Raw genomic sequence first — 20124 nt, 5'->3', positions numbered from 1 at the left:
CTACCTCCGTCTCCCTGTGTGACCCGGAGAAGCCGACCTAACCTCTCTGGGCTACCTGTCTGTGAAACGGCTAAAATGCCTGCTTTCTCCACAAGACTACCGCAGAGATGAAGTAAAACAGCATAGAAGGAACCTTTAGCACCGTACCTGACACATAGTAGGTGTTCAAGAAAAGGAGTTGACTGTTCAGCAGTCACACGCTGAAACGGTGCCACTTAATCTCACTAATAAAGTCTCAACTGGGGTATGAAATTGAGGTTAAGAATCCCCAAAACATTTTTATTAGAATAATTAAACCTTAATCACAGAATTTTAAAGCTGAAAGAATTTTTTGTGATTATCTATCTCACTTTTGGAGGCCTAAAATAAAATCAGAGAGATTCTGGACTCACTGCATTCTTCTTTCTTTATCCCCCGTCCTTCCTCTCTACCTAACAGTCAACACGGACTCACCCCTTGGTCTCCTCCTTTCTTGGAGCATCAGATCCCTCTTCTTCCTCCACATCTCTTTTGACTGCCGGCTTCCGGGGGCCTGGGAAGGAAGCCGGGAAGTTGTGGGTCTTTTCTCCTTCTGACAGCCCCCACCTGCCACCCACCCTCCCCCCAGCAGGGCCCCGATGCTCGGGGAGATGGGGGACAAGCCAGGGAGATGAGTCAGACCTTCTAAGCAGTGGGAAGGCCAGAGAGATCTGCAGCACTTTCTGAGAAAGACCCACTCCCCTTTCCCTGCACAACCTGGGGGGATGAGGGGTGAGGAGAAACTCACTGAAGAAGCCACTGAGTGTCTTGGGAGTTCGGGGGGGAGGCTGAGTCTGGTCCTCCTGTGGTTCCTGCTTCACAGCCCCCTCAGGCTCTGAAACGCGGTCTGTCGGGGGCTCTGCTTCTAAAGCAAGAGACGTCAGATGGGGATGCAAACCGTTTCGCCCCTGAAACTTTATTTTTAACCCCAAGGTCATTCTGACCCTACAGAAGGAAAACATAACCAATTCTGCCCTTCTCCTTTCTGTAGGTTTTGAGCCTCTCAAGCCTAATGCTTTTTCGTCAGTACTGACTAATGCAATTCCAGCATTTGGCCTGAAATTGGAGACTTGCCAATAGTGCTAAAAAGAAATTTCAGCAGCATGATTAGAAGAAAATGTTCCCATTCTCCTGCAGCTGCAGAAAATCAGATGCGATTCTGCATCCTAAAAATGTCCCCACAGTGTTGTTTCTGACACAGGAGTCTCATGGATACCCGGACTGCACGGGTTGTTCTATGGCCTGTGAGGGTAACTTGAACCTCTAAAAGCCCATAACTCAGCCTGGTTGTCTAACTAATAAATTACTGCTCAATGAATAACACCTAGTACCTGTGATTTCTGAAAGATATAAACATTTTGTTGGAGGATGACTGGCTCTTTCTTTTTTCCCCACATGCATGGAGGAAAATAATAATAAAAACAACAATCAAAAAACCTAGGATTCCCCTAGAATTTGCATTTAAACAACTCATTTGAGAATCTACATCTTATTTAAATTAACTGTCCTCCAACGACATCGGACCCCAAAACCAGAAAGATGGGGCCACGGGGAGGAAGAGGATCAGGAACTCACTGGGGGCATTTAGGGGCTCAGGGGGTGTTGTGGGCTGGTCCTCCTCTTCTGTTTCCTTCTTGTCGGCCACGTCAGGCTCTGTGAGGCTTTCTGGCGGGGTCTCTGCTTCTGATGACAGAAAAGGCAGATGGCAAAACATCACTTTGACTCCCAAGGACATTTCAACTCCCAAGACATTCTGCCCCCATTTGATCTTTCCTGTGCCAATCAAGCACGTCCATAAAGTGATGGGAGGTGTGAGAACTGCTCTGGTCAACCCTGAGCAAGCAGGACCTCTGAGGGAACCCAACCCCACCGCTCACCAGTGCAGCTGAGAAACAGATACAAACGGCCTGTCTCTTCTTATGAACTATTATTTTTTAATTATTCATCGCAAAATAGAATTGGAAAGGGTTCAAAATGCAAACGATAACATTATAGATAAAAAATAAAAAATTTTTTAAACAGACTGAAAAAAAATCACACCTCAAACTATATAAACTAATTGGGAAAAATCTGCCTTAGTAGAAAGAAGCCACCCACCCCCAGGCCCCCAGACACCGACAATGGCTAAAATGGCATGATTTACAGTAAAATTTGTTACTGACTAAAAATCGCCAACAGGAAATCACATCTCGACCAAATTCAAATCTGCCCTGGGAAAGCTGAGCCTAATGAGGACTTTTTATGCAACAAACAAACTGACAGTGGCAAAGGCTGCAAGTGTTATGTTCTCATACAGGCCCCAAGCCATCAATGAGGCAGATCACGTGTGCACCAGGATGCAGGGAACTCACAGGGGCCCTGCGGGATATTTTACATTTTTCAAAGAAAACCGGTGACATCTGTCGGACACTGTATGAACTACTAGCTCAAGGTATTTTAGTTTTCAGTATTAGATCACATTCCTTGCAATTTCTGATGCTATATTTCTGCAAAGCTGGGTTTTCATTGGTGTCTGTGACCAAAACCAAGTATTGCACGTAAACCAGCACGGAACAGGGTGCTGTGCAAGTTTGGGAATTCATAGGGAAAAAGAAATCATTCCTTAAAATAAATGCAAAAACAGAAGACAAACATGGGAAAATGAGTATGAATTATTACTGAATTAAGATGCTAAAAGAATGTATTCCCCAATGCTTTCATAACAAAAATTCCTGTGTTGGTGTGTGGGATTCTGATGGACATGACCCGATTCATGGACACAAGCATCAGACCAGTGGGGTCCTAACACCCTGTCCTCTCAGACAGGCCCCCACCCTCCCAGATCCCCCCACCCCCGCCACTTCTCTCCTCCTGGTGCGTCACCTTCTTCCTCCTTCCTCCTCTTGGCTTCTCTATCCTTGTCCTCGCTCTCCTCTTCCAGGGCATCCTGAATTGCCCGTTTGGGAAGCTGCTTCCGAGCTGGGAAGGCAAAGGTCTCGATGTGGCTGACTGGCTGGCCCGTCTGCCCCCACCCCGGAGAGCTCAGGCCCACGGACGATGGGGCCCCTGAGAAGGCCCTGGGCCCCCTCCTCTTCTGCCCCAAGGCGGGCCTCATCCTCCACGCTCTGCTGCTTCCTGGCTGTGTGACCGAGAGAAGGTTATTTAAGCTCTCTGTGCCTCACTCTCCCACATCCGCAGAATGGAAACAATCCTCAAAAGTAAGCTACGATGAAACGTGCTCGGCCCCATACCCGACTCGAGCAGACGCTCTCGGTGCCACTCCTGCATCCCTAAGACCTTACCATGAACGTGTGTCCCGGACAGCTTTTCTGGATACTCAGAAGTCTGGAAGTGACAGGGCGCCAACAGGCCCGGGGAGCAGCCCTCACCCAGTGACTGATGGGGGCTGATGTATAAACACCCAGGTCCTCGCACCTCAGGTAGACAATCCTGAGGCACGCACTTACACCGATCCCCAGAGAATCTGACTCCAGCTGCCCACTGCAGTAGCCGGCCTGAGAACTCACCTGTTATTGGCTGCCTCCCCTTCCCTGAGCATGGTGTTCTCCGCACCTCCCAAAGAAACAACCTGCACTTGAACCCTTATTTCAGAACTTCAGAGCCAGCTTCCAGAAGACTCCAAACGGAGATACTAACACATGGCGAGGAATTCACTAACAGGCAGCTGTAATCATTTTCATCGTCATCTATCACCTTCTCCCTGGTCTCCCGGCCCCCAGTGGCTCCTTGTCATGGCCCAGAGGGATCTCCTATCAGCCGTGGCTGGCACTGAACCTCCCGCTCAAAAGCCTTCCACATTTTCCCAGCCCCCACTCTAGGATAAAGTCATTTGATATCCACCTGTGCCACCTGATCTCTCTGTACTGGACATTCTAATTCTAACTCTTCCCAAGCGACACAATCCACTTTATTTTCCAACATTGCTGAATTGCTGTTGTTCTCAGCACACCACGCTGTTACACCTCTTTGCACATGCTGTTTAGTGGCCCTTTGGGACACGGCTCAGATGTCACTTCCTCTAAGAAGAATTCCCTGACACGCCCCCAGGGCCAATCTTAGCGCCAGTCCTGAGTGGCCAGCACGCCCTGAGCCACTCAGTTACTTCATCATGACCACCTCTGCTGCAGGTATGAGCCAGCCCTTCCAGCACACAGCCCTCCCACAGCTCCCCAGGGAAAACCTCGGCTCTTTATCTAGTGAGCAAGGCCCTTTGCGAGGCCGCTCCCACGCTCCCCTCTAGCTCATCTCTCACTGTACACTATCCTCAAACTCTCCCTACTCCCCAAATCGTATTTTACTCTCCAGAAACACTGAAGCGTAGGGGATTCCCCAAACACACCATGCTGTTCCTACCTCGAGGCCTTTCCACATGCTGTTCTTGGTTGCAACACTTCTCATCCATCCTTTCTCACCACAGCCAACTCGAACCCACTTCCCAAGACTCAGCTCCAACGTCACCTCCTCTGGGCTGGCTCAATTCTGAGGCCCCACAGCGCCCTGCGTTACCACTATTATTTCTTACACCAGCACCAGCCAAAGGAAACACAGGCTTCCCCTGCTATCCAAAAGTTCACATTACACCACTTCACTTTTACGAAAGACCTACATTCACTAAACTAAAGAAATCCAAGGATTTTTGCTTTTATGGAAAAAGGTGAAAAGCAAAAATAGTGTTCAGCGTTTGTTTTGCAGCGAGCTGTTACAGAAGCTAAGCAGGCAGGCATACTGTCTTATTTACAGCCTTCCACAGTAGCCAACGCAGACAACGAACCTCAACCTTTGACATCGAGGCAGGCAGACACAGAAAGTGTAGACATTAGGGACCTGCCTGCTCTGATGGATTCAGACGACGATGAGATGTTATCAGATGACCCTCTTCCTCTCTCTCCTCCACCCCAGTCTCCTGCACCTCCCACCACCCCAGCCTCCCACAACTCCCCTAACACCATCACCACCACCACCACCTCTCAGCCTTCCCGTGCGCTCACTGTCTTCCCAATTCTGGTGAGTGACACTACACTCTGCACACATTATTTCTACTTTATATACGCTGTGTATTTATCACATCATTCTGCTTTTACTATCTGTTAGTGTTATTTTGGTTTACGTGTTATTTGATATGATTTGGTAGGTTTATTTTTAGGTTTCATGGGAACGCTGTACTTTCCGATAGTGAGTGAAACCTGTATACGTGAGCCACACACGTAATCGAGCCACACACGTAACCTTAAACTTTCTAGTAGCTACATGGAGAAAAGGAAAAAAAACAAGTGAACTTAGTGTTAAAACATAGTTTACTTAACCCAATATATCCAAAATATTCTGATTCCAACATGTTTTCAATATTAAAATAAATTATTAACCTTCTTTTTTCCATGCTAAGTCTTCAAAATCCAATGCACTTACAGCACATATCAATTGGGCACTAGATTTCCAACAGAAATACTCAATCTGTGTTTGGATTTCATAAAATTTACCACTGAAAAAGTAGATTCACATATCTAAATTGTTCCAAATATATCTGAAAGTCTTCAGTAAGTGAATCCAGCGTCAGCTTTCAAATTTAAATTTAATAAAAATGATGTCGGGGGCTGGCTCCGTGGCTTAGTGGTTAAGTGCACGCACTCCGCTACTGGCGGTCCGGGTTTAGATCCCAGGCGCGCACCCACGCACCAAGTGTCCGGCCATGCTGAGGCGGCGTCCCACATACAGCAACTAGCAGGATGTGCAACTATGACATACAACTATCTACTAGGGCTTTGTGGAGAAAAAGGGGAAAAAAAAAGCGGGGGGGAAGATTGGCAATAGATGTTAGCTCAGAGCCGGTCTTCCTCAGCAAAAAGAGGAGGATTGGCATGGATGTTAGCTCAGGGCTGATCTTCCTCACCAAAAAAAAAAAAAAAAAAAAGACGTAATATTAACAATTCAGTTCCAGGGCCGGCCCCATGGTGTAGCAGTTAAGTTCCACACACTCCACTTCAGCGGCCCGGGTTTGCAGGTTTGGATCCTGGGTGCAGATCTACACCACTCCTCAGCCATGCTGTGGCAGCGACCCACGTACAAAATAGAGGAGGACTGGCAACAGACATTAGCTCAGGGTGAATCTTCCCCGGGGGCGGGGGGATGGAATTCCAGTTCCTCAGTCACACCCGCCACGTTTCCGGTGCTTCTCAGGCCCTATCACCCTGGGTTACGTGTGGGTCTCCCACCTGTCACTCTCCTATACAAACCCTTCCCAATCCCCCTGGGGACAGAGGTGCCGCTCCTTAGGCTGGCTTTTCACAGACCTTCTCCGGTCTCATTGCTCGTTGTCCCCAACCCTGCACTCTGAGCACCAGCACACCAAGCCATTAGTGGCCCCAGAGGGCCTTCTCAACTCATACTCTCCCCTTGCCTAGAACTCTCTTTCCTCTTTATTCCCTGCTCACTCTTCTGTGTCCTTCAGGGCTCAGCTTGGTTAACCTCTCTTCTAGAAGCTTCCCTTGAGTTGTGGCCCCTCCCCTGTGCTTCCACAGTGCACCACGCTGCCTCCATTACTTCACGTAACCACAATTACAATAACCAACCCTTACTATGGGCTGGGCCCTGTTCTAAGCACTTTACATGTATTCACTTTTAATCCTCCCAACATCTCTTTGTGTTAGGCACTGTCATTATTATCATCTCTGTTTTACAGATAAAGCAACCAAAGCTCAGAGAAGGTAAGTCATTTGCCCAAGGTCACACAGCCAGTGGATGGTGAGGCCAAGCTCTTCACCACAATGCTAAGATGAGAGCAGTCACGAGGATGGCCAAATGATGCAGAAATCCAAGTGTGCACAAAGACAGGCAACTGAAGGGCAGGGGCCCGCGTGTCCTTACCTGTGCGACGCTTCGGGATCCCTGATGGGGAGGTGTGCACAGGAGACGTGCTGGAGAGGGAAGGGTTGCTCTCAGGAAGTGTGACAGGACTGGGAGGAGAGACTTTCGGAGAGTCCGGGGCAGGCTTCTGGAAGGGGAAAGAAAGAGCAATTATAGAGTGAGGGGAGGAAGGAGGGAGCACCCAAGTACCTCGTTTCCCAAACAGCTGAGAATAAAGAGGCACTCGGCCCCAGCTCAGGCCTTGTCCCCTCTTACCCGGGCCATCACCCGCGTCCTGTGTAGTTTCATGGTCCCAGACTCTCCCCATCATGGACACCAATAACAACTCTCTTTTTTCTAAAGTAACAGAATCTTTGATTTCTAGCTAGGCATATGATGGCCCCACTAAAGATGACACTTCCCAGCCTCCCTTGCAGGAAGGCGTGGCCGTGAGCCTCACTTCTCCATGATGCCATGTAAGGGGAAAGGACGCATACTTCCCTTGGTTCAAATAATCCACTCGAAGGCGAGTGGAGTGCCCTCCTCTTCCCACTGGCTGAATGTGGACACTCACGTGGACAAGGGCATCTAGAATAGCAAGGAACGGTAGAGAAGCAGCTGGCTCTCCGACACCACAAGATACCACACTTATCCTGGACTTTTACACTCATTAGAGACAGAAATAAATTCCTACCTCACTTAAGCCATTGTTATTTGTGTCTTTGTTTCAACTGCTAACTAACCTCGCAGGGCCTTGTGCCCATTATTAAGTGATTGCCCCTCAGCTCCAAGCCCACGCTGTCCACCCTCTCTTGTCATGCTGGGACCCTGCAAACCCCTTCCTGCTCTGGCGGCCAGCTCTGTCAGGCAGCGCCAACATGGGGCGCTGGAGGGGACCGTGCGAGCTGGATCCCATTTACAGTATTTCCAGCACTTGAGGGTGCTACGTGGTGTGCCACCAGACACCAGCAACACCGGCACCCTCTGCCCAGTGCCCCTTCCTCCAAGATCTGAGTCCCAGGCCCACAGGCACCTCCAAGCTCAGAGACCCCAGCACACGCCAGCCGCATCTCCACCGTGGTCTGAATGTCAGCTCCACAGCCCTGGGGTGGCAGCTGCACCCTGCAGCTGCTACCTCTGTGATGCCTGGGTGTCCTCTTTCTATCCCTTCAGTCACCTAGTTCAGAACTGCAGACCTAGCTGACAACTCTTCACACTAAGTTCTCTACGTTCAAATCACTCATGTGGTTTCTGTCTCCTATTTGGACCCTAATGGATACAGGCCCCAAAGGGATGTTTCGAAGGCTGCCCAGGACCCAAGGCTACCTGGCCCTCTCCTGCTCAAAAGCCTTCCATGGCTCCCTAGGAGCCTCAGGGCCAAGTCCCAGCTCCTAAAGCTGTCCGCGTCCTAATCCCGGCACTTGTGAACATGCTCAGCTACAAAGCAGAGGAAAATAAACGCTGAAGGGGGATCAAGATTGCTAATCAGCTGCCCTTAAGATAGGTGATGATCCTGGATTATCTAGGTGGGCCCAATGCAATCACAGGGGCCTCAACGGCAGGAGGAGAGAGAGTGAGATGTGAGTACAGAAGAAAGGCACGGAGTCACCAGCCTTGAAAATGGAGAAAAGGGGGCCTCTAGAAGCTGGAAAAGGCAGGGAAATGGACTCTCCCCCCGAGCCTCCAGGAAGGACCACAGCCCTGCCAACACCTCGATTCAGCCCCGCGAGGCCCGTGCCAGACTCCCGACCTCCCGAACTATAAGATAACAAGCTTATGTTGTTTTAAGCCCCTAAGTTTATGGTGAATCATTAAAGCAGCAAATGGGAAACTAATACAAGCAGTCGGGGGAGGCTTCCCTGAGGTGGCGTCTGAGCAAAGCCCTGAAGAAGGCGAGGGGTTGGGCCATGTGTGTGCCCTGGGGAAAGAGGTTCAGGCAGGGAAAGGAGCAGGAGGCCCACCTGGCATGTGTGCGACACTGGGGCAGAGGGGGCCGAGGAACAGTCACAGGTGAGGTGGAAGCAGCAGCTCGTGAGGGACCTTGTAGGTCTCCGCAGGGACCGGCCCTGGCCCGAGCTGCAACACGGGGGGGTGGAGCAGCGGAGAGACAGGACCTAACTTCACCACCGCCAGGCTGAGCAGTGCTGCACTTTGGACGTTATCCACAGAGCAATGGACGGGCATTAAATGACTTTTAAACAACAGGAGGAAGTGAGCCCATGTACTGGAGAAGATGAAAAGCCCTCTGATGACAGGACAGGCTGGACATGTTTTTGAGCCCCTGTTCTGTATCAGGCATCATTCTCAGATCTGCGTGAGAACTGACCCCTTTCATCTTCACAGCCACCCTGTGAGGCGGGTGCTCCGGGGAGCTGCACGTTACGGGTGAGCCAGGGAAGCACACCGAGGCCCAGGAGCCTGCCCCAGACCTCAGGGCAGCGGTGGAGCTATGACCACATAGATCAGGCTGTCCACTGGCCCCGGGGCACAACCACTGAACTCTGCCGCCTCCCGGGGCTCGTCTCCAGAGCTCTCTTGAGCAGCTGCTGGACTCAGTTCCAGAGGCTAATGGGAATTATGGTTTCTTCCAGTAAAAATGCGCAGGCTGATGGGGACCTACCTGGTCTTTGGGGGGCGTGAGGGCTTCATCCTCCTCCTCCCCTTCGCTGCCCAGGACCCGGGCTGCCTTCCTCCCCGGCCTCTTCACCGGAGAGTCACCCTCGGGCACCACTCCATTCCGCTCCTTCAGCGCCACCCTGGAAGGTGGGAACATAGGGGTGTTCCAGTAGGAAGAGTGGGGGCACTGCCCCTAACAATCCAGCTTCTTCACTATGTTCCACTCTCTTCCTTTCCTTTTAAGCAATCAATGAACACGCTCTAAGGTCCTCCTTGGCATATACTCTTAATCATCCATCCATCCATCCTACATCTCTGGAGGCCTCCAAAGTGCCCACATGGCGATGGGCGATGCTGAGAAACAAGTGGAATCCCTACTTAGGGCAGAAACTGGACTCCAACATCTATTTGAAGACCCTCTTTCTTTTAGTCATACAAGCCCCTGAGTTTTATTTTAGCTAGGTACGTGGCCCTGGGCTGGGGACTTCCCAGCGTCCCCTGCAGCAAGGTATGGTCATGTGATGGGTTCTGACCAATAGAATGTAAGCGGCCATGACTGACACATGCAACTTGCTTCCGATCGCTTGCCCTCACGTTGTCTTACCCCTGTAACTTGGACTTGCTGACTCATTTTGATGATGCAGCCGAGGGCATGGCAGAGCCTGGGCGGGAAGGGGTGGGAAGGGAACCTGGGTCTCAGGACAACCCAGTGGTAGAGCCTCCTACCTGCCCTAAACTGCCTAAACAGCTCCGAATCTTACGAGACAAAGGCAATTTTTATCTTAACTAAGTCACTGTGACTTTGGTTGCTGTTAAAGCAGCCCTACTACTCCCCTGACATAGCTGAGGAGGAGTTTCCAATCTGGTGAGGAACACAGACCATCAAAATACAGTGCAGTATGAGCGCTGATGGAGGTCACTTAAGGTGCTGAGGACACACTGATTCCTAAGGGTTTCTGCACTCACAGAGGTCACCGTCTGGACAAAGAGACCAACAGGTATAGAGAAAACTCCCTCATCAGGTCAACAAGGTACACTCACGTTACGGAACATCATTACAAAGAAAAAAATGGGTTTAAACGAAGTATCATGGCTCTGAGATCTTTTGAGGAGGAAAAAAAGCAGTAGGCTGTCAACTCTACGAGACAAGCTGCTGTTGATTTTGTTCACTGCTAAATCCCCGGGGTCTAGAACAGTGCCTGCACACAGAACATGCTCCACAGAGGGCTGCTGAATAATTGAGTATGTACAGTATGACTCAATGAACGGAAAAAAATATATGTTTGCCTATATATGCAACTTGCATATATAATAATCCTGCTTTTGTTATTTAAAGATAAATTAAAGGTCTGTGTTATTGAGTATCTGCTATATGTCAGGCATGTGCCAGCTACTTGGGATAGAATAGAGAGTCCAAAATGAGAGTTCCTGCTATCCAGTACATAAGTATGGGAAACACTTACTCAGTCAACAAATATTTACTGAGCACCTACTTTGTGTCAATAACTGGGTTAGGTACATGTATGCATACAGGCATAGAAAAAAGGTGTGGAAGGATATACTCCAAACTGGTAAAAGTAGTTCCCCTGGGAAGTGAATACTGGGATGACTTGAAATTTCTACTTTGCCTACTTCTCTCAGTTGATGTATTAACAATTACCATGTATAAATCTACGTACGGTATCTGTGTTATGAAAAAAATATCTGCGCATGTGCCGAAGGAGACACACATATAGACTATTTATTGCAGCACAGATTGTTTCAGCCACAAATTGGAAGCAACCTAAATATCCATCAGGAGGGGAACGTTAAATAATTTCTATAGTACAAACCTAAAATGGAACACAAGGCAGAAAGTAAAAGGGATCATAGTCCTCTGTGTTCAAGAATGGAAAAAAATCTCTAAGTCATTATGTTGCTGAAGAAAGCAAGCTGAGGCACGATATATAGAGTATGATCCATATTTTAAAAACATTACAATGTCAGAAAACCAAACTACATATGCATGTACATATAGCAATGTATACACAAAAGGGGTAGATGTGAAAATCAAGAGGGTTGGAAAAAAATCCTGACTTGATTCTTACCACATAATGAGTGCCTTTTATGAACCAGGCACTGTTCTGCAAGTTCTAAGTGTGTCAATTCACCAAACCCACACAGAAACCTGATATAGATTATGATACCCTGTTACACACGAGGAAGCTGGGACACAGGAAGTGAAGTTAATTGCCCCGGGTCTCAAATTGGGGATGAGAACTAAATCTAGGTTAAGTCCAGGCTCTGGCAAGCTGATTGATCCAGGGTGATCACATGACCCAACTAGGGTCTTGCTGGGAACTTGTGATGTGGATGCTGGAGGAGAGAACAATGCTCATTTCCACTTATCTGAGTCGGCATCAAAATGCAGCCAGTGGCCAGCTTCTCTGCCTCCCGGAGAACGTCTGCTCTAGAACAAAGCCAACACATGTGGAACAGAGCCCTGAAAACAAGTCTGAAACCCTGGATCCAGCTGTGCCTGAAGCTGGACTACTTTTGGACTCACCAGTTACTGGAGTCAAAAATTCCCTTTGGGGCCCCGAGACATTCTGAGCTGGGCTTGTAACACTTACAGCCAAGGGAGTCCTGATTAATAAAGGGACAGATTCACCACATCCTAGCCCGTTACGTACTTTGGAGGGCGCTCCGTCTCTCTGATGCTGTTGGATGTCTCCTTCTCTGGCTTCTTTGCTTTGCCCTCCTTCTTGGGGTGGAAAAATGACCTGGAGAAGCAGAGGAAGGGGGAAAAAATAGGGAATGACGACAGCACCAATAACCCCTCTGATCTGTGCCACACCCTACAGCTCCGACGCCCATTCCCATCCCAGCACGTAACAGAGGATTTCAAACAACCCCCTTCGACTGATAACAGAAGTGAGGCTCAGACAGAGGAGGCAACACACTCTTATTTTTCCACCAGGACTCAGACCTGAGAGAGAGGACACACCCCAATTTTCATTCAACAAGTATTAACTAAGCACTTACTAAGTGCCAGGGCCTGTCCTGGGCCCTAGGGAGAGACCCAGACACACGATGTCCCCCGTGAGGGGCTGACACTCCAGTGGAGGAGGCAAATATTAAGTAACTAAATATAAAATGACAGAAGGCATTAAGTGCTCTGAAAAAGATACAGAAAGCAAAGTGCCTTCCCTCCACTTGAGACTGGCCAGACGAGTGGCTTGCTTCCAGAGAACTGAGTACTGAGAGGGAGAAACAGGAACTTGATGGCGGACAGACCTGGCCACTCCCCCTGACCAAGTGAGGGAGGTCAGCAGCGCCTGTGACGTCCTGGGCTGTCACCCCTAACACAAGGCAGTGAGAGGCGACTTCACCTCGTTGCCCACAACCCCAGTCTAATTATGAGAACAACATCAGACAAATTGAATTGGGGGTCAGTCTCCAGGATCCCCAGCCAGGACTCCTCAAGACTGTCAAGGCCATAAAAAACAAAGAACATCTGAGACACTGTCACCGAGAGGAGACTGAGGAGACGTGACAACTACACGCAACATGGTGTCCTGGAGTGGATCCTGGATCAGAAAAGGACATTAATACACACACTGGTGAAATCTGAATAAAGTGGGGAGCTTAGTTAACAGTAACGCCCCAACGTTGGTAACTTCTTGTGACAAAGCGACCACGGTAATGTAAGGAAACGGGGTGAGGGGGATCCTGGAACTCTCTGTACTAACTGCAACTTTTTTGTACATCTAACATTACTCCAAAATAAAAAGTTTATTTGATCTTTTTGTTTTGTTTTTTGGTGAGGATGATTCGCCCTGAGCTAACAACTGTTGCCAATCTTCCTCCTTTTTTTTTTTTTGCTTGAGGAAGACTGGCCCTGAGCTACTATCTGTGCCAATCTTCCTCTCTTTTGTTCATGGGATGTTGCCACAGCATGGCTGATGCGTGATGTAGGTCCACGCCCGGGATCCTAACACGTGAACCCGGGCCACCAAAGCAGAGCACATGAACTTAACCACTATGCCATGGGGCCGTAGTGGTATTGAAAAAGTATTAAGCAAAGCAAGAGGCAGAAAGCCATCAAAGGTGCAACAGCCCAGAACAGACTATCCCCAGATTTCTTATCACACAAGAAAAACACAGGCTGGGATCTGTGTGAGCCACCATGTCCCGGGTCTCTGGGGTGGATGTCCCGGTCGGGGTCTGTCTAGAATCCACTCCCTCCTTCTAAGAACAGCCTTCCACCTTCCTCTTGGGATGCCCTTTCCCCCAAATTCTCTGCGTGCCTATGATTTGCGTGGGCCTGCCCTACCACCCATAAGCGGGGTGGGCACGTGCCCCAGACCCGGCCCATTAGAGCAGCGCCTCCCTGTGGCTACGGTGGCTGGTTCGGGGACAGGCATGTGGCCAAAATGGGTCAATGAAACTGACCCTAGACGTTGTTGGGACAGCTGGGAGAGAGACCCCCCCTCTTCCACCGTGATTGCTAACTCTAGGGTGCCACAAGCTCAAGGAAGAGAGCCTGCTGGAGTAGGGACAACGTCGAAGAAAGTAGACCTGAATGATGGAGAGACAGTTCCCAGTGACAAAGTTTTGGCACCTGGATCCAAGCAAGCCTGAGGCCATTATCTCAGGAAGGTTCCAACTACACAAGCCAAGTAATTCTCTTTCTTTTTTCCTGAAGCCAGCTTGTGTTAGTATGAGGTTTCTCAAGCTAGATAATACTGATTTTTTTAGGCCAGATCATTCTTTGCCGTGGGGGGCTGTCCTGTGCATTCTAGGATGTTTAGCAGCATGCCTGGCCTTTAACCACCAGATGCTAACGGCAGACGCCCCCTCCCCCTAGCTGTGACACGTCTCCAGACACTGCCAGATGTTCCCTGGGAAGCAAAACTGCGCTGAGAACCAGTGGCCTAGGGCTTCTGAACCTTGCAACTAAAACCTTTCGGTTAATAGACCACCCATCTTCCATATCCCACTCCCCATTTTCCGCACTGCTCAACTCCTGGAAATTCCAACTTGAGGACCAACTTGAGTTCTTCTAAAAAAAAGGCACAGAGTTAGAGAGAAGCAGAGAACTCGGAGAGTGTAAGACGGGAGGGCGGGTCCTTACATGATACTTCGCTGCATGATGGCGTCAGAATTCTCCCTTCCCCTCTGCTCCTCCTCGTCGGCCGTCAGCTGCTCCTGAAACAGACATCCAAATACCTGGTGAGGATACCGGTCGTGCAGAGCCCAAAGCACATACACCTCCTCCTCGTGGGAAGAAAAAAACCCACAAGATCAGAAACCTGAGGTTCCCTGTCAAGAAGAAACTCCCATTTTTCTGGACCAAAATGATTTGCTCGTGAGATTTATTAGTGAACAAAGAGTTCCAAGGCAGAGAACAAGAAGCCTCCTTTACCATACGGAGCCTGCTTTTCATCTAATACAAAGGACACACTGAAGTCCTGAAGGTTTTTTTCAATTTTGTTTGTTTTTTTTTTGAAGTTTTAAGGGTAGTGAAAAATTGTTTTTAGGTGACTATGTCATATCCTACAACAACCGTGAAACATGGCAGTTCATGAAATTATACCCACTGGTCTACATAAATCAGCTGCTAAGCGGTCTCTAAGGTACAGCGTTAACTGAAACAAACGGCAGAACATCGCGGAGAGCACACCAACCTCAACAGGTTACACACCGCACGATTCCATTTTCATAATGTTCTCCACACGGCAAAGCTCGAGAGGGAGAAGTGACTAGCGATTGCCAGGGGTGAGAGACAAAAGGGAGGGAGGAGACCATAAAGGGACAGCACAGGGAGTGCAGACGGAACGTTTCCACGTCCCAACTGTGACGGTGGCTACACAGACCTGTACACGGGATCAAATAAGACACACACACACACACGAGTGCAGGTAAACACTGAACAAGCTTTGCAGTCTAGTTAACAGTATTGTCCAGTGTTAATTTCCTGGTTTTGATATTGGACCACAGTCACAAGATGTCACCACTGGGGGAAGATGGTGCAAGAGTCATAGGACTCTATGTACTATTTTCACAACTGCCCATCAATCTATAATTATTTCAAAATAAAAAGTTAAAAACAAAATAATGAAGAAGCTCTACGTACTGATATGGAAAGAACTTACAGACACATTAAGTAGAATTTTAAATAATAATAAAGGAGGCAGAATGGTGCGTATAACATACTTCTGATTTTGTAAGACACGGGAGATAAGAACACGTGTATTCACTAGTATTGCTTGTATTTGCAAAAAGAAGATCTAGAAGGATAATCAAGAAACCAACAAAAGCGGCTGGGGGCAGACAAGACGACAAGTGTGAGCCACACCTGTCACTGTATACCTCCATCCTGATTTTATTTTGAACCATGCATATTTATTATTGTTCAATTTTCTTAAAAATGGTAAATCTAGGACCCACATAGCTTTTCTGATTTTATTTCCCAGCCTCCCACTTCCTCCAGGCTCTTCCCTCTGGGGAATGCCCTGAATACCCCCACAGCCAGTCCCTGTCTGCCTAGCTCTGAGCATTGGACAGAACGCCAGGAAGCTTCCTGCTGTAAGAGACGGCTCACTTCCCCGACCTCTCCTGGTGATGAATCAGTACTTCTCTCGTCACACTTATAATGTCAACGTGTGCTCTTGTGACTACAGTCAGAGTTTATCTTTCCAACCAGATGTGGAGCTCTGGAGCGACTGGGCTGTGCCTGATTCACCTCCATCTCCTCCAAAAATTGTTTCACAAACTTCAGACATTCTTCATACCACCTTTGCAATTTCTACCATATCTATGTAAGGCTTGCATTTTTTTTTCTGTAAAAGATTCAATTTTTTTATTAACTGGAGTGCTTACTAGGTGCCAGGTACTATTCCAAGCGCTTTATGTGAATTAATTTACATATAACGTATTACAATTCATTATTGGCCCGACTTGACAAGTGAGGCCAGGGAGGCACAGAGAGATCACGTAATTTGCTCAAGATCACACAGCCTAATGGGTTGCAGTCAGGATCTGAAGCCAGGTGTCTGGCTCCAGAATGCATGTCCTTAACCACTAACTACTCCGAAGGTGTGGAAGGTAGGGTACCCTCTGTACCGGGACTGAGGAAGACGGAGGTGGCCCCCAGCTCTTGGGGCTGTTGAGATAAAGACAAGTGTAATAATGGTATTGTTACCCCATGCCTCCCAACAACCCGATGAAGCATTTTCAATTTTTAGCCCCATTTCACCGACGAGGAAACTGAGGCACAGACAGGTGAAATCACTCCCCTGAATCACAGAGCTCATAAGCAGAGGAGGGGGATTCAAATCCAGATTCCAGGCACTCTGCCCTCGCATAGACAGAAGAATAGCATCGCTCATCAGAAGTCGGAGACAGGCGCAAAAAATAAGTAAAACGAACAAAGCCAGATTATTAAATTCTAGTTAAAAAGTGCTGGCTGCTGAGGACTCTGAGCCTAGGCCGGCTGCCCTCTGTTCAAAGTCAACCAAGTGCTGGAGATGTGTGGGAGACACCCCGGCACCAAGCTGAGCCTTTCTCCTCAAAGCAAAATGGAAGAGAATGCAAAGGGATTATAGCGCCATTTAACGTCATATCCATACACCACCTCAAATTTCCCTAAGTAATTGTTAATTTTGTTAGGTGTGAAACACATATCAGAAAATACCTTTATTGCCTCAAGAAGCACGCTGAAATAAATAGGGACAAAATGTCATGATGTCTGTAAATTACTTAAAATATTTCAGCAAATGCCTGAAATTTGCTTTAAAATAATTCAGGGTTTTTTTTTTTTTTGAGGGGGAAGGAAAGAGAATGCAGATGAGATAAGAATGGACATATTTTGGGGCCAGCCTGGTGGTGTAGTGGTTAAGTTCGCACGCTCTACTTTGGTGGCCCAGGGTTTGAAGGTTCGAATTTCGGGTGTGGACCTACACACCGCTTGTCAAGCCATGCTGTGGCGGCATCCCACATATAAAGTAGAGGAAGCTGGGCACAGATGTTAGCCCAGGGTCAGTCTTCCTCAGCAAAAAAAAAAAAAGAATGGACATATTTTGATAATTCCTGGGGCTGGGTAATGGGTGATTAGGGATTCATACTACTCTCTCTACTTCTGTGTATGTTTGAAACTTCTATAATAAACATTAAATTATTTTTCGGAAAATTAGCTGATGCAAACACAGCAAAATGTTAATAGGCGTAAAATCAAGGTGATGGCATATTGTTATCCTAGCTGCTTTACTTTTCTGTAAGTCTGAAAATTTTTATAGGCATCAAAGAAGAAAACATAACCTAAATTAAGAAAAAAATATATAATTTCAGTATAAAGCTCAGAATTCAGGAAAATCAATAACCTAGTGGATGACCCAGCCCCTCTCTCCCTCAAAAACCTCAAGCTTGGTAAGAATCTCTCACCTTAGAAAGTTCTAACCTATCCTGTACGTGAATTATTTGTAAAAGTTGGGATCTTTTCTTCCCAACCAGTCAGGGAGCCCCCGGATTCATCTCCACACACGGAAGAACAGAGCCTCGCACAGAATTCACTGAACTCATGTCTCCCAAGACCTTTGGTCTCTGGGGACAAAGAGAAAAGCAAACCCCGTCCCTGCTCTTGAAGAAGCTCATGGGTCCTGCTCTTGCAGATGTGCAAAGAAAATAAGGATAGGGCCGGCCCCGTGGCTTAGCGGTTAAGTGCGCGCGCTCCGCTACTGGCGGCCTGGGTTCGGATCCCGGGCGTACACCAACGCACTGCTTCTCCGGCCATGCTGAGGCGGCGTCCCACATACAGCAACTAGAAGGATGTGCAGCTATGACATACAACTATCTACTGGGGCTTTGGGGGAAAAATAAATAAATAAAAATTTTAAAAAAATAGAAAAAGAAAATAAGGATAAAATAGGACTCAGTGCTCCAACCAAGGAGAGACACAGGGAGAGGGGAATAAATGAAAGAAGGAACAAATAAACCAGTCAAGGAACTTGCCTAAAACCCAACCTCTGTATTCGAAGCTCAGGGCTCAGTGCCCTGGCGTTAAATCCCATTTACGCGCTGATGATTCCTACATTTATATCTCAATTTCAAACAGCCCATTCTCCAACCACCACCCCTACTTTTCCAGCCGACTTCCTCTAGGAACCCAACCCCAAACGTTCCTCAGTCCTTCCTGGGTCTACAAGCCCAATGGTAAGTCCTCCCTCTTTTCACTATCCCTGTCCCCATCACATCCTCCCTCCCTTCCTTCACTCAGTTTAGGTTCTGGTGCACCATTATAATCTGGGATCTCCCTCTTGTTCCTGCCTCCCCCACTTCATCTCTCCCCCAGCAAAACCCAGTGCTGATTAAACCCAACTCTCCACCTACGCTGTGCCTGCACCCCCAGGCTGAGGGTGTCTGGTCCCCACAGGACCCTCGTGCTACCAGACAAGCTGCTCCATTTCTCTAGACCATTCGACTCTCCCGGTCTCCCAGACCTTATTTCACACCTGCTTCTCAAACCACCAACATCGCCTCCACCCTCGCTCTCAGCTGAGGAAATGGAAGCAGTCAGGAGAAAGACAAGCTCTCGCCGCATCTACTTACACAACTGCGCCTGCACCCATGTGCTCTGACTTCCCACCGCCGGTTCCTGCGGCCCACCCATTTGTGCTCCCGTTTAAGGCTGGCCCCCTTGCCTGCACGCCAGATCTCATGCCCCCTCACCTCCTCAAACCCAAAGCCTCTTTCTCTCCTGCATCAACTTCTCTACTTGATCATTTCCATCCGTTTACAAATCTGCTGTAATTTCTCCCATCTTAAGAAAACAAACAACCTCTCTTGACCCCACATGCTCCTGCAGCTACTGCCCCATTTCCCTGCTCCCCTCTTCAGAGAAGTCATAGAAAGAACTGTCATAAGGCACCGTCTCCAGTCTCTCTCCTCCCATCCCCTCTGGAACCCTCCCGTTCAAGTTTTCCCATATCACTCTGCTGACCCCGCTCATCAAGGTGATCGAGGAACTCCCGGTTGCTGAATCCAAGTCATTTCTTGTTCCTCATCTTACCTGGCCCATCAGTAGCATGTGAAACATCTGAGTCCTTGATCCCTTGAAATTCTTTCTTCATACCACACTCTCACGGTTTCCCTCCCACCTCAGTGTCCGCTATTTCCTGGATTCCTTTGATGGTTCGTCCACAGGAACTGTGGTGAGCAGCATAACGGCCCCCAAAGATGTCCACGTCCTGATCCTGGACCTGTGACTATGTTACTTTACACGACAAAAGGAAACTTTGCAGATGTGATTAAGTTAAGGATTTTGCGATGGGGAGAGTACCCTGGATTATTCAGGTGGGTGCAACATAGTCACTTATAAGTGATGATAAGGAATCCTTGTACGTGGAAGGAGGAGGTCCGAGCCAGAGATTTGAAGATGCTGGCTTTGAAGATGGAGGAAGGGGCTATGCGCCAAGGAATATGAGTGGCCTCTAAAAGCTGGAAAAAGCAAGGAAACGATTCTCCCCCAGAGCCGCCAGAAGGTATGCAGCCCTGCCAACACCTTAATTTTAGCCCTGTGAAACCAATTTTAGACTTCCGGCCTCCAGAACTTTATGAGAATAAAATCTGTGCTGCCTGAAGTCCCTCAGTTTGTGGTAATTTGTTACAGCA

The 20124-nt window shown here is 48.3% G+C and overlaps 1 protein-coding gene across 2 annotated transcripts in view; it reads right to left on the bottom strand.

Moving 5' to 3' along the window:
- The window catches only part of LIG1 (DNA ligase 1), a 48951-nt gene that overhangs the window by 25319 nt on the left and 3508 nt on the right, over positions 1–20124 (bottom strand). For both annotated transcript variants that reach the window (XM_087421441.1, XM_014795257.2), the window contains exons 2-9: positions 14591–14664; positions 12147–12236; positions 9479–9614; positions 6880–7006; positions 2881–2976; positions 1594–1701; positions 767–883; positions 454–532 (exon numbers count right to left, since the gene is read on the bottom strand). In XM_087421441.1, coding sequence (XP_087277567.1) covers positions 454–532; positions 767–883; positions 1594–1701; positions 2881–2976; positions 6880–7006; positions 9479–9614; positions 12147–12236; positions 14591–14607 — 770 coding nt within the window. In that variant the 5' untranslated portion in view covers positions 14608–14664. The remainder of the gene's footprint in view (positions 1–453; positions 533–766; positions 884–1593; positions 1702–2880; positions 2977–6879; positions 7007–9478; positions 9615–12146; positions 12237–14590; positions 14665–20124) is intronic.

This window comes from Ceratotherium simum, chromosome 33 (assembly GCF_057802395.1).
Source record: "Ceratotherium simum simum isolate JZ-2026a chromosome 33, ASM5780239v1, whole genome shotgun sequence".
Classification (NCBI taxonomy): Eukaryota; Metazoa; Chordata; class Mammalia; order Perissodactyla; family Rhinocerotidae; genus Ceratotherium; species Ceratotherium simum.
This window is presented reverse-complemented; position numbering and strand designations above follow the sequence as displayed.